The following is a 14,839-nucleotide window of genomic DNA, read 5'->3' on the forward strand; positions in this document are numbered from 1 at the left end:
TTTTCAAACCGATTTTCAAGCCTTTGAGTTCATTATTGTTCTGCATAGGGCTTATTATACATTCAACAACATAGTTTGGTGCCTTTTTTTATAGCCCAATGCTAGTGTTTTGTACAGCGAAAAGCAGAGGACTGACCCGAAAGTGCAAAAGACAGGCCCTGTTAGATCTGGACACCTGCACTTCCTTTTTCCAGGGAAAATGCTTAGAGAGGTTTCAGACACTCCTATAATACATTTTCCACGCAGCGTAACTTATTGCTATCTGCCATCTCAGATTCCCATACCTAAGCTCTCCCCAAATAGCCTTAATGCAAATTCGAGGCTCTGAATGCAGTGCTGGCTACATGGCTAGAGCAATCTGCATTGTTTGACGTCTCCTTTGATTCTTGCTTGCTCTCCTTCTGTGTCTTTTGTGCATCTCCTGAATACCCTTCTCTACCAATCCTTTCAGATTCGTATTTGCCCCCCAACTGTAGCTGCTTCAGCCTACTCCTGCACAGATGGAGCTAGCACGCAGCTTGAGAGAGGGATTACTCTTCGATGTGGTTTTACAGTTTGGCAAGTTACAGGAGAATCATTGAAATGTCTTTTCTAAAGCAGCGTTCTGTGAAATACCTATTTTCAGAAAATGCCATGTAGGTGCCTTAATGGGATCATATGTTTTTTATGTATTAATAAACTGAAATGGCTGTACAGGAGGTGCGCATGAATGATTTATAGTGACCTACACAGATCTATTGCGCTCCGAGGTATGATTTGAATATATTTTGTTTTAATTATGTATGTCTGCAGATGAAGAGAATAGAAGACGAATGACTGTAAAATGCCAAGTGTCTATTACAAATCATTGCAAAATTAGATGAATATTTTACTATGTAAGAAACGTTTACCAAAAAACTCTGCAGTCCTTCTCTCCCTGCCATATACCGCTCTGACAGTCACTAGTATTTAAAGAAGATATTCGCTTTCGGTCTCTCGTTCCTCGTTCTTTTTACAATGAAATACTCATGTCACTCTGTCCACGTTCCAAGAAATGCCCTCTCTCTCCCACTCTCTCTCTCCCTAACTCCATCCAGACGCTTTCGCCGTCACCTCGGCCGTCCCTGGCGTACAGTATCTGTCGCTTGACTGCTACCGTTATTCCAGAAAGGGTTCGTTCAGTCACGATGGGAGGTGGTCGGAGCTCTGTCTTTGAAAAGAGTAAATGTATGTACATGTACTGAATCTAAGCACAGGGCGTTCGTATTTTAATCGTTTGGTACTACTTGTGCACCCTTCCCGTCCACATTTTTTTTAAATGTGGACTCCTGAAATAATCGCTCTACAAAATAGAGCTCGGCGTTTTAGATCACAATCCTTCATGCCCGTTCGTGTTTTTTTCATTAGTCCATACGCGTCAAAATCGTGGCGCGCATTTTGGGTTTGTCTGAATGTCCAAACAATGTCGTGTCAAACTAGCTTTTTATGTATCCGTCAAGGGATGTTCTTTTTTTTCTGTATTATTGGCTTAATCAGAGATGGTTGAAACTCCGGTTGTATATGAACGCACCTGAAGTCCATATGCGCACTCTGTTACAATTACAGAGCAGGACAGGGCTGGATTCATTGGTGTATGTGCTGAACGTAACACGAAACGGCGTTTGACCATGATCAAATATTTAGTGCAGCCTGTTCATCAAATAAATATTACTTAGGTTTTTAGACGATTAAAAATGGCCTTGTAATACCGCATAGACCTACTGTATCTGTGTGTACTGTGAATCTATGATGTTGGTGATAGCATCTATAAACATATTGTTTTCTTCAGTTTATTTTAACAGCGCTGATACCCTCCAGAAAGCTGTTGAGAGGTGACATTTTTGCGCGGTATAGATCCCATTAAAATTAAGAGGACAGAGGAAAGGCTTGGCGCTCTCAAGTCCCGTGAAGAGTGTGCCTTCGCAGTTTGGGAAAGTGGGGCACTGGACGAGCAAAAGACATTAATGAAGATGTAAGCACTGCAGTCCGAGGGCAGGAAGAAGTTGGAAAGACATAAGGGAAACCGTTTCCAAGACTAATTTAATTAGAGGTCGGGATTATTTAACTTGTAATGCAACCTTAAGCTCTTCAACCGCTTCTGAAATCCCTATGGGCGTTAAAGGATTTCGGTTTCGATAATGGTGGTCAGTGGCTTTAGAGGACGGGTAGGATTGTACACAGACTTGCCGAACCTGTCTGAACACTGATTCACATCTCCACCTCGCTCTCGGTACAGTAGGTGTGGGGGATTCATTCAAGTAACAGTGTTTGGACCAGTTTTCACATCTAGGCGGTGTGTTTCGTAGCCCTCACCGTGACGTTATGAGGCTGGTCTTGGTCAGACCTACCAATGAGACGGGTCGGCTCGATTCTGCCGGGGCTGTTCGCAATGAAAGGGTGCCGGTGCGCTGCATCGCACGGGAACAGCCCCAGAAAGACGGAGCTGTAGAGGGGATGCAGCATCAGCACACGGGAGCTGTCTTCCAGCACCAGCCCCCGGGACAAGAGCAGGACGGCGCGCACGGCGTGGCGAGTCATTCTCAGAGAGCAGTACCGAGCCCGGCCGGTCTTGCCGCGCTTGCCCAGCCGCAAAACGCCCCATTCTGCAGCCTGCCTCCGCCGCCGCAACCGCACAAGCAGCGCTGCGCCGCCTCGCTTCGCCAGAACCGCCACGAACCGCCCAGTCCGAGCCCTTTCGCTCAGAAAGGTAGCACCCCTCCTCAGCTGCTGCGGCACGGCGGTCCACCGCCGCTAACAAGCCACGGAACCGGCCAGCGACTCGCCGATCAGGGCTGTGGCTTGGCCAGCCAGTCCCTGCGTCCGCAACAGGATCTCGGGGCCGCAGCCGGCGTTAATTCGCAGTCGGAGCAGCACCTCTTCCAGAACTGCCACTGCAGTTATTGGACGGAGGCGAACCCTCCTCAGCGGCACCAGCCCCGCTGCTGCCCACCACAGCCCTCCCCATCGTCGCCGCCGCCGCCGCCGCCGTCGCGGCTGTTTCCGCAGAACCCGAATCGGGGGGATCATTTGCAAAAGGGCGCTAATTACCAACAGGAGCACCTCGGCAGCCACTGCGGAAGGGAAGGAGGGCTACCAGCGCCGACCCAGCTGTTGCAGCGTCAGCCTCATAATCATTTCAAGCAACAGCAGGAGCAGAACCCCTCCTCTGGCTCAGTAACACGGAAGGCACAGCCGGCGCAGCGGAACAGTCCAGGCGAGTCGGCCGAAGTCCACCGGCGAGCGTTTGCGTTTCAACCTCAGGAACCGCAGCCCGCGCCTCCGTTGCAGGTGCAGCAGCAGCAGCGGCTGGTGGGGAGCAGCCTGCCGACCCACCACTGCGCCAACGGAGCGGGGGAGCCGCACGGCAGCCAGCGCCGGCTACGGCTGCCGCAGCCGCCACAGCACGGCGCGCCCGGGCAACACCTCCCGCCGCGGACGCGTCCGCCGCACTGGGACCGCGACTGCGAGGAGCCGGGCGCGGAAAATCAATCGCACCCGCAGCCCCGGCGCTGCCCCCCGCCCTCAGCCGCCCAGCCCTGCCGCCAGCTCGTGAGTAACTTCTCCGGGGGCAGCAGCGCCGCCAGCAGCCTGCTTCAGTCCCCCAGCCGCCGCCTGTGGCCGGAGAACCACGACGAGGAGGGAAAGCAGACCCGGACGGAGCAACAGCAGGTACTGTAGATTTACATTTCAGCGCTGGTCGTGTCTCCCAAACAGGTACGCTTCGTGGTGAGCCCCCCGCGCCACCCCCCCTCTCTGCGCGCTTCCTCGTACTGCTGGTACAGTACATTATCTCGGCGGCGGAGCGCTGTGTGTAAGCAACTTGTCTCCGGGGGTTAACAGAATACGTCCTTGTTGTGTTTAAAACTTGACGGCCGTATTCCGTGTCTCTCAAGAGACCGTGTCGGGTTTCTCCTTCGAATGTTTTTCTTCTGTTGCTTTCCCGGTGCACTCGCGCGAAAAGGCTGTGGAGATCCTCACCTCTAGACGGTTGTTTGAAAGGAGCAAATGCATTTTTAAAGAGGCGTATTGCAGACCGCAGTCTCATTGTACTTTCATGCCTTCTTATTTATTGGTCTTGTTAATTTATTATCGATGTAATGATATCAGTATTGTTTTAAATGTTGAACAATTATGAATGCCGTAAGGATTTTGCGTTGCCATTGTTTTCATGTTTAGAAAATAATATTGCATGAAGAATGCAGGACTTTTGTTGTGTTTTTATATATATATACACACATACTGTACATTACAACCTAATATCACTGGTCTCTTTACATTATGTTAGAAAAGATTAAGAATGCCCCTCGGATGTTCAAATCGCACGGTTTAGGAAATCCAGTTTCTGCTCTGATCCCGAAGAAAATTTCCAAAAGGAAGTTTGAATTTACACCTAGAACATGTTAATTCCTTTAAGATAGTGAGGGGAACGGCTATTTAATCGCTAAGCGTTTTTTTTTTGTTGTTGTTGGAAGACGGGATGTGCTATATGCTGTTTGTGCCTGTTACGTCCAGTGTGATCTTGGACCGCAGGTTCAAGGATATCGTGCGAATTTCTTTGCAGAATAACGGAAGGATTGCACCACCGCCAGGCACCGCTGACATTCATCACTGCCCGTCTTCCGTCTCTCTCTTTATCAAAGGCAGGAAGATTAACCGTTTGCTCGTTCTCTAACGTGTTTAAAAAACGTGCTGCGATTCCGAAAAGTCGAAGCGACCATAAAAGATTGTGAAACCGCGCCGGTCCCAACTTTGCCCGCTGGTCTGCGGTCATTTGTGATGGCGATGAATTGGAGCAGATTTATCGAGCACGGTCAGAGCAATCGTTACTAGCAATCCGGACACACGGAATTACATTGATACCGACAAGAAACACAACACATTAGACTGCGGCATCTTATGGTCCTCTTCACCTTGTCTCTTAGTGTTAGCATTATACCGAGCAAAATTGTCATGACTACGTAACTAAATAAAAGTTCCAAAAAGTGAATTGATAACTATAAGAAGAAATAATATAACCGTAAAGTAGGCCGATATCATGCCCATATTATAAAATAAAAGTTCTGAAGAGTACAAATAATATTTTTATTACAAAGTAGCTCGAAATCACTTCGAATGTTGGCTTTTTAGAAGTTAACATTTATTGGCAACCATCAGCAGAGGCTGTAAACTAATTAATTAGTGTAAAAGTCTTTAAAATGTGTTCAAGCACATTAGTAAAAGTATATGGAAATGTGTATTACAGAGTGTGCAAAGTACAGCACACACTGCAAGGTAGAAATTCATTTAGCTGGTGTTACCAGATGAGCACAGGGGTCTCTAAAGTTATGGCTCTTATTATCTAAGAAATAAATACGACCTTTCACAATAATGATATTTCAGTGACAACTGGAGAGCAGGCAGAGAGGTGGGAATGCGTACGGACTTCAGGGAAAACTTTGGAATGGGGACAGGCCCAGACATCAGAGGCTTACCAGCCACTACGAGCTTCGGAGGAAAAGAAATGCCGGTGTGCAGCCAGCAGTTGGAGAAACAGAATGAGGTTCAGACAAAAAGAAAAGAAAACAGCTCATCAAGTTCACTTCATATAAAGAACATATCATTAGTTCATTGCAGTAACTGCATTGTTGTATGACAGCTAGTTGTTTTCACATGGACGCATAAAGATGCATCAGATAATCACTAGACTTTTAGTTGTGAAAGTCATTTGGTCAGGAGTTCCTTGACCAGATGTTACAAATGATGAAAAGCTGCTGGTGTTGAGCCTGTCAGGTCTGGGCAGTGATGTCCTCTGAACCACGCGGTCAGCGCTATTGTGGTTCAGAGGTAATTACTCTTCTGGTCATGTGACCTATTTTGAGATGCAACTTGACCCAGTGACACGGAAGCATCAGATTTCAGGCCCTGGATAGGTGTCCGCATTGAGTGACCGACTGCAGGAGGACGCTGCAGTCTGAAATGCTGCCCCTGGCTTTAGGTGGGGCACTATATCATGAGCACAGGACAGGTGACAAACCAGAGGAGGTCATCTGGCTCATCTGGCACGTTTGGCTGCTAAGTAGTGGAATGATCCAAAGATGTTCCCCGGCAGCTTCAGGATCCCATGGAGTCAGTTTCAACAAGGTGGTGAGAGATTTTCTTCCAGACTTCTCTAACCCTCAGCATAAAGACACGTCTCCCATTTTCTGTCCTGAAAGTTGCTCAGCTGAACTTCCTCGTTTCCAAAGGTCCCTGTATCATTGTAGCAGTATTCCCCGGGAAGAAAGGAATGGAAATCTGCTTGTTGCCGTTTTGCCTGGAGTTTTTTAGGTTGTAGAAAATAGCGAAAATGCTTTGTCAGGCTTTTTCTCCTCAGTTCCACTGAGCTAGGATAAAGGTTGGAATTGATGTGCTTTTCTTGGGAAAGATCGTTTGGGGGTTTCTATGTGAATTAAAGACTTTTACATTCCAGGTTTGTGGGTTTTAACATTTTTTTTAAGGGATTAGACTTGATTTTGATTCCAGTACATTTCCAGTACTTTTACTCAGGAGGCATAACAAAAATGTTCACAGCATGTAATGCACCGCGGTAACTAGACAGAAAATGTGTTTTAACTAAGGCTTCACCTGAAGCAGCATCCAATCCTAAGTTTAGCATTTAGCGGAGAAGCAATGGGCTTGGTTATAGTTCAGAACAGGTTATTTTAAGGCCAAAGAACCTGTCAGGGGTCTCCTCACAATGGCATTTGTGCTGCACAGACCATTGTTGTGTAAGGACACCTTTCACCTGCTCTCCAAGGAAAACCATAATCAAATTGCTATGCTTTTGCATACAGAAGACTTTTTTGTAATACAGTCAACATAGCTAAGTATCCACATGGCGTTACAACAGTGTCACTTATCAATAAGGTGTAACCTTGTCCAGTGTCCTGTTCTGATTCTAACTGCACCTCTTTAACACTCGAGAATAAGGACATTCCTGTGATTTATGGCTTTAAGTGATTTCTTTTCCTGGACTAGATGTAAAGAAAGCAATGCTGGCCTTTCCACATCTATATAAAATCCCAGTTCATTTTTAAAATTTTCGGTTCACATTTTCTTCCAGATTGTTGATCGCACTAATGTTTCTAGCTGATCCTGTGGGATTTGAGAAAATCTTTCTGTATTTTTTGTGGCATAGAGATAGGTGGTAAGGAAACGTTGTGGAGTTATTGTTTTTAATAACACTCTCTTTTCAAAATGACAGTACTGAAAAGCACTGCCTACTCATGTCTCTGTATCTTTAGTGTCTTTGTTGAAAGGTAGTGTTTGTCAACATAGGAACAAGTAAAGGTTTATTCCATGCTGAAAAGAGAAGAAAATAAACACAACGTTTTGGCTGTGGAGACTTCTTCAGGTGTCAACATACAGTAGGCCATCATTGTCACTTGGCTTATTGTGTACATGCAGCCCTAGAGAGCGTTCTTGTGCCTCAGACCTATACCAGCTCATTTGGTGATTGAGCTAAGTACTGGAGAAGAAACAAAGTAAATATCCCGGGGAGGAGAAAGCATTTGTACAGAATGGATCCATGGACAGGAGCTACATTAAAATGCAGAGGACTTGGACTGTTTCTTTACGCGTGCAAGGACAAGCTCGTCTGAGTGGGCACGAACAAGTCGAGACGTACAGGCTATGTGCGCTGTACGTACGTGTAACACAAATCCTGTTTTCCACATGGATTGGCTGGCCAGGCCCCAGGTACTCTTTAACTGCAGCTGTCTTTGTTATGGTCAGGAAAGTGCACTGTCTGCGCTTGAGAAAAGCCCCCAGTGTGCATTGTCAGGGGGAAGCTCGGGGGGGGAGGTTATTGCAAAGAGGAGAATTTTTTTTTTGCACAGACCCACTTGCCTATTGAAATAGCATTTGCAATCAGGCGAATGTTCATTTTCAAGTTCAGCGGAGTGCAAGAGCTACAGGGAGTGTGTCGTCTTCTGAACCGGGTGGTCTATGGATGTGATCTGATTTCTTTGCCTTCACAAAAAAGGCACGTTTTTCACAATACAAGGCAGTCCTCGCAGTAGAGCTACGTACCAGCTTCACAAACTGTAGGGCACTGCCCTGCTTGTGCCACAAACAATAATAATTATTATAATAAGTGCTTGCACTTTTCTGGGCACTCCACTCAAAGTGCTTTACAGGTAATGGGGACTCCCCTCCACCACCATTAATGTGCAGCCCCACCTGGATGATGTGACTGCAGCCATAGTGCATAGTGCTCACCACACATCAGCTATCAGTGGTGATGAAGCCAGTTCAGAGGGGGATTATTAGGAATCCATGATGGGTAAGGGCAAATGGGAAATGTGGCCATGAAGCCAGGGTTACACCCCCTACTCTTTTCGAGAAAAGCCCTGGGATTTTTAATGTCAACATAGAGTCACGACCTCGGTTTTACATCTCATCCAAAGGACAGCGCCTATTTACAGTATAGTGTTCCCATCACTATACTGGGGCATTAGGACCCATATAGACCGCAGGGTGAGCGGTCTCGGTAACATCTCTTCCAGCAGCAACCTTATTTTTCCCAGGAGGTCTCCCAGCCAGGTACTGACCAGGCTCACACCTGCTGAGCTACAGTGGGCTGCCAGCTGTGAGTTGCAGGGTGATATGGCTGCTGGCTGCTAATGAAGGAGAGTGCATGACCAGCTGTACACCTGTAGTTATGGAAGTAATTGGAGACTCTGCTGTTGTTATAATTATTAATGGCTCTGCAAATGTCTTCATCCAGAGCGACGTGCACATTAGTGCACAGTACAGCAGTACGCATAAGTGCAATACAATTTAGTATTTAAAAACACTGCAATAAAGTTAGAGTAGTACAATGCGAAAATATCAAAATCATAATGAGTGTAAAGCAAAAATACAGTCAAAAAATTTAAATACATGTCAGATTCAATCAAAGTCAAAATGCAGTCTATTAACAATGCAAAGACGGGTTAATAGTGTGGTGAGGGCTCTGGACTTGTATTTGGGAAAACCGAAATTCGAATCCCATTTGGGGAAAGTGCCTTATGTAAGCCTAAACCAGGTACGTCGCTCAGGCTGATCTAGTAAAATACAGTACTTCGCTGTATAAATGCGTAGGATTATGAGGACTTTATCTAAAGTATCAGCCAAAGCAATTAATGGTTAAAATTGTTGTTATTAATTTATCAGTCACGATTAGTTAGAAATGAAGAGTCCTTAATACTGGAAGAGCAGTACCAGGACACATCAAGTTCTGGTATCTTCATTAAAGTTTATGCATGGACTCTTAGATAATTTGATGCCTCTTGTTTATTTCAACATTTTTCAATAATATGGGCTATTCTCCTAAACAGATACCTCTGGCTTATTTTCCAGGGTAGCCAGACGGTTAGAGCATTATTGAACCTCCCCAACTCTCAGTTTAAGTGTGTTTATACCTGGGAAATGTCTTCCTTTCCTTCCAGACATCTAATATTTCTTGCAATGTATATCCCCTCCTGCTTCACTATCTACTCTGGATGGGAAATGTGCATTGAGACACTTCACTCTGCTTAAAGCACTCAAGCATAACCCAAGCGAAACTTAATCTGGTAATGAATCCATCAACACTACAGCCAAAAGAAATGTCAAAATATTTATTGCAGTCTAAACCTGGAATTAGGTTTAAACCAGGACAATAGACTCCCAGTGTCTATGCAATGGGGAAAAATGGCAACACAGTTATTTTCTTACCTTTGAGTGGCTTCAGATGAGGTATTCTCAAAACGTTCTATTTCTTGTAATAAGGAAACCATTCAAACTGTGCATCAAAGTTGAGTGTTAAAATGGTCTTCAATGGTTCTAAAATGTAAAATATTTTCTGTTTTCCAAAAGAGGACTAAACGTGCAGCACTGGTTTTCTACCTATTTCTGCTTGTAGTCCGAGTGTATAGGCAGGACTGCAGATTGACTATATACTGTACTACAGAGGTCTTCAACTTGCACACTGTGTCCCTGTTGTTTGGATATGTATCATCAAGTAAACCTGCATAATTCTGTTGACAGCAGAAATTGTATATTTTCAACACAGCTTTACAATTCAAGCATGTGTAATCTGAAGATTAAAATGAAGTCAGCAAAGCCTTTGTGTGCTATTTTTTTAAAAAGCCTCAAGCTGATTTTTGATTATAATGATTGCTCTTTCTGACTACGACTCCCGTAATACATAGGAAGAATGTGGCAGTTAGCCCCCATCCATGTTGGTGAGGGGAAATATTAAAAATCTCTAGTTTACGTGAAAAATTAGCCATGAATTGTACACCAGGAATAATTCATGACACATTTAATATTGATATGCTTCTCAAATTGCATTTTAATGCCTAAATTCACCCTTCAATGCATCTCCAAACATGCCTTTTTTATACAAAGCTGTGACAGTACCAAGTAACAGTTTGCTAGCAAACAGTGGAATATTCATTTTGGTTTCCTTCCCACACAGAGCTCTCTGCCACATAGGCTCATCAGTGGTTCATTGGCGAATGGGTATGTGCTGTGTCATTCTAATTCTGATCAATCATCCTTCAGTCTTTGATGATCTCCAGCCTTCCAGTTCTACTTAGCTCCTCCATTCCAGCTTTGTAATAATTTATCAATAGTTTGTGTAGGCTGCATGTTCCAAATTCGCCCCCAGCCTAAAGCTCATCGAAAGGTCCTCCAAGTCATCTGAGCATACTCTTCATTTTTAGATAAATAAAAAAAGCACCCAATAAAATGGTTTCCATTAATGACCATTAATGAATTCATCCAGGTGTCATCAGATGTACGTAGGTTCTACACCATCTTAAGGCCTCAGTGTTACCAAGTGCACACAAAAAGACGTGTCTGGAATTTGACCTAATCAATCCCACTTCTTGAGATTCCCGAGCTCACACAGCTTCTGTTACACATACCGTAGCTGTGGCCATGTAGTCTTTAGTTATTCTTATGGAACAAGCCAAATGCAGTGAGATTCACCTGCCAAGCTAAAAAAGAATTAAATCATTGAACAGCTGGCCAGATGTGATGTGATGACCGCCATGGAGCACTGTGGGCTCGACTCGCTCCTCAATAAAAACTCTATTTGTGTCTCGTAGCCATAAGGGGATTAGGTATATGAGAAGACAAATTTAAAACTTGTGATCGCTGTCATAAAGAACATTATTTTCCTAACAATCTCTTAATTCAGTTTTGAATGGCTGCGCTGGAGAGTACAGAAAGGGTGAAATGGAGACTCGAGGTGGAATGACTTGTTCAGATGGGATATCGTGAAGACACAATCGCTGGTATCAATGCTGCACCGCCTCAGTAACACTATCCGAGTGTCAGAGTCTCCTGGCCTCCATCTTTCTTTTTCTCTCACTCAGACAGAGAGGGGTAGGTGTCCCCCCTCTTCAGCCCTTCCCAGTCATGCATCCTCTTTCATCAAAGAGAAAAAAAAAAACATTTAAATGGAGTCAATTTACACCAGGAACCCCAGAGGAAATTCAGGCACTGCGCTTAATTTCACAAAAAAAAAATAATAGCAGAAGAAAATCATAGCCTTGAGCAGCAGCAAACACAATTTCGGAACCTAATCAGCACACACCTTAACTGTGTTAATAACAATAAAGAAAAGTGTGCCGAGACGTGTGGGGGGGATCATGGTTTCTTGCAACAGATAACAGCACACAATTACAGATGCACTGACCAAGGGATGCTCAGAAGAGCAGTGTGCATGTCCCCCTCATCCCCATTGTCTGACCTTCTACACAAGAACATGAGCAAGGTTACAAAAAAGGGACAGACATGTAGTCCCTGCTGGGGTCATTTGTACAGCACTAGATGTAAGAGCCCAGGCAAGTTGCTTTTTCAGACACTAGTTTGGCAGAAAGACTTGCCACCATGTCCAGGACCAATGCACATCTGGAAAGTGAAGCATTTCTGTTGAATTTCTCAGGACTTTTTCTGACCCTATTCTCCCTTGTTCAGAATGTAATGGTACTGGTTGGCTTACAGGGGTTTGAATAGATAGGTCAAACGTTACTCAAAGTCCTCTGATTGGTTCAGGCTGCAGAGGTGGTGTTCAATTAGTAAAAGTCACAGAAAGAAAGCCATCATTACTAATATTTATTGTTGGAGGGCATTGGGGCAGGGCAGGGTTTGTTCAATTTGAAAGACTGCTCCAGCCCTGTCCTCGGATTTTAGGTCTTTAACTGGCTTGTCTCCTGCTGGATGTGTGTGTTGGGAGCTTCTGATGAGATTGGTATCTGTGAACTATGCCATGCTGGAAAACACAGAACTTGCCCTGGATGAGTAAGTTTTTAAAGAGAAGGATTTCATCAGACAACTGGCAAATGTTGTTTCTGAATCTGCCACTAGACCTGTTCCCAGATCTTTCTGCTGCCTAGTGGGAAAACTGGAGTATTTCACTTAGCACAACTAAATCGCTCTGATTTATTTTTGGCTTAAAGCCAGTAGCTCACTGCACTTTACAATTTAGTTTGCCATTTCTAGTCTAATTACTTACACTATAAAGTATTCGCCATCTGTCCTAGTTTTAAGGGGAATCCCCTATAAAGATGAAAAAGAATCCTTAATTCACTGACAAATTAAAATTGAGGGTAATCTTTTTTTTTTTTAAGTATTGAATGCCTCTTTAGGTTGTGGTCCAAGTCACAGTGCTTTCTGAAGATCTGTCTTCAGAAAGCAGGACACAGTAAATTTGCAAATACATCAATAGAGAAATAACATGTGCATGACTATTTCTATTTGTTGCATTTTGGAGGATAAATAAAACTGTTTGAAACAAAAGTGGATTACATAAAGACCACATACCACAGGTGCTAGAATTGATTTTATATACTTATTTATTGTATTACTTATTCGGACTTTAACTTGATTATTTGGCTGCACATTGACTGTGCTTTTGTGCCATACATTTGTTCCCTCTTACATGAACTGCTCCTGAAGTTGGGGTCTGTTTGCTACGAAAAGGCATTTGTAAAGTATAGACTGGTTGATTAACTAGTACAGGTCAAATTAAAGGGTAATGCACTCTTGACAAAATTTCCACCTCGCTTCTGAAAGCTGTGCAGTCACCTTTTAACACTGGGATAGAAAATGCAGTGTTCCAAACTGTAGTCATGCAGTGTCTGCATTTGCTTGTCCAAGCTTTACTATGAAATGTGTTTCAGAGCTCCCGGGACAATTTTAAACCAGAGATCAGCAGCAGTATTATTCCCTCTGGGTTTCCTTCTGATACTTTTATGATTTCCAGCTGTCTGCGATTGAAACAGAAAATAATGTTGGCATCACCTGCGCACTATGCAGCCAAGAGTGTTAGTTCTTGTGACTGAATACGTGACTGCGTACGAGGTGTGGGAATAGAACAGGCTTTCACAACTGAGTGAATAGCTCTGTGTGTGTTTGTGTGCTTATGAATGGTATTAGCACTTGGACTGCAAATCGTGAAAATCCTGTTACTGTGATAAAGTAACTGGAAAGCTTTGCTTTCTTGTCAGCTGCTCTCTTTTATTGAGAGGAGTGCTGTAATAGCAATCTTCTGTGTGTCCACAATATGCATCCACAAGTTCAGAAACCGCGAAAAGGCGCTATCTTTTTATAGGAGTTTATGGAACACCGACTCATTCATGGGCTGAAGCCAGCAGAGAACAGGACAAGAAAGCTATTCCAGTGTCTGCCTTCAGGTCCCCAGGATGCTGGTTCTAAATGGTGTCAAGAGTGTGTAACTGGTTGGAAACTATACTGTTCTGAGAGGGCTGGCGACACTTCCAGACTAGAGCAGACGCCTGTGGCATTCTCTTTGATCTCTTTCAATTCACCAGGGTTAGGTTGCAAGCAATTGTGTGCCTTTTATCCTGTACGACATGTACAGGTTGAAAATGGTGAGAAGATATCCTGATTACACAGTTATCATTAATTTAGTTAATTATTTATTTTAGTTAATTAATAATACTAGTTATCATCAATAAAAGTTAATTTCTTTGGGTAGCCACAGTCAGTATGGGCAAGCATGTTAAAAGGAGCAATTTCTCCAAAAGCTGCTGAATTTTGCACTTTGTTGTCTCTCCTGTCCTGTCGGGGTTGATCCACTTTTAGTTCAACTATGAAGATTTTGTGTTGTGCTGTGGTCACTGACTGTTATTTGAAAGACTTGCCAGTCTGCTTGTTAGGATGTCTGGTAGGGATGGAAATCAGTGTTGTATAATAATCAGAACACCATTGGTAAAATTCTGCACATAGAATACTAGAAAACAATGAGGGCTGTATACAGTATACTTCCCACTTCCTTAAGTCACAAGCATTTGTATTAGGAGTGATGTCGCAGGGCCAGGTCTGCTTGAACACAAATAAAACCAGAGAACTGCATAAGAAAAGGGGAAAAAAGCATTGTCCAACATTTTCTACACCCAGACACGCAACCTGTGGAAAACTCAAAGAAAAGGCTGAGAGAAAACACTTAGATCTTTCTAGTGCGACAGAACATTCATTAATTTAATGCTATTAAATGACGTTTCAAAGTCAGTGTTAATTCTGACTGCCACCATCGCCTTTCTCTCTTTTTCTTGGTCACAGACATTATTGCACATGCAAAGTGTTAATCCACTGGGCTTTGGGGCTTAATTGGGGTCGCTGAAAGTTAATTATGGGCACTGGGCATTATTATTTTGGTCTGCCTAGTGTTCCATGTCGCTGTTGTTTTAAAGACTAGACTACTAGGACTGTTTTTTCACCTTGCTTGAACTGGAGATGGGGATGTTGTTTCCGTGCAAGGAATTTGACATGCTGCATCCTAAAAAGTTTGCTGTAACGTCTACTG

At 43.9% G+C, this 14,839-nt stretch overlaps 1 protein-coding gene across 2 annotated transcripts in view; it reads left to right on the top strand.

Annotated features, from left to right (window-relative positions):
• The first annotated feature begins 2,408 nt into the window (after window positions 1–2,408).
• The window catches only part of kcnn1a (potassium intermediate/small conductance calcium-activated channel, subfamily N, member 1a), a 70,846-nt gene continuing 58,415 nt past the window's right edge, over window positions 2,409–14,839 (top strand). For both annotated transcript variants that reach the window (XM_006639815.3, XM_069186035.1), the window contains exon 1: window positions 2,409–3,687. In XM_006639815.3, the coding sequence (XP_006639878.2) occupies window positions 2,473–3,687 (1,215 nt within the window). In that variant the 5' untranslated portion in view covers window positions 2,409–2,472. The remainder of the gene's footprint in view (window positions 3,688–14,839) is intronic.

The sequence above is a fragment of the Lepisosteus oculatus genome, chromosome 29 (assembly GCF_040954835.1).
Source record: "Lepisosteus oculatus isolate fLepOcu1 chromosome 29, fLepOcu1.hap2, whole genome shotgun sequence".
NCBI lineage: Eukaryota > Metazoa > Chordata > Actinopteri > Semionotiformes > Lepisosteidae > Lepisosteus > Lepisosteus oculatus.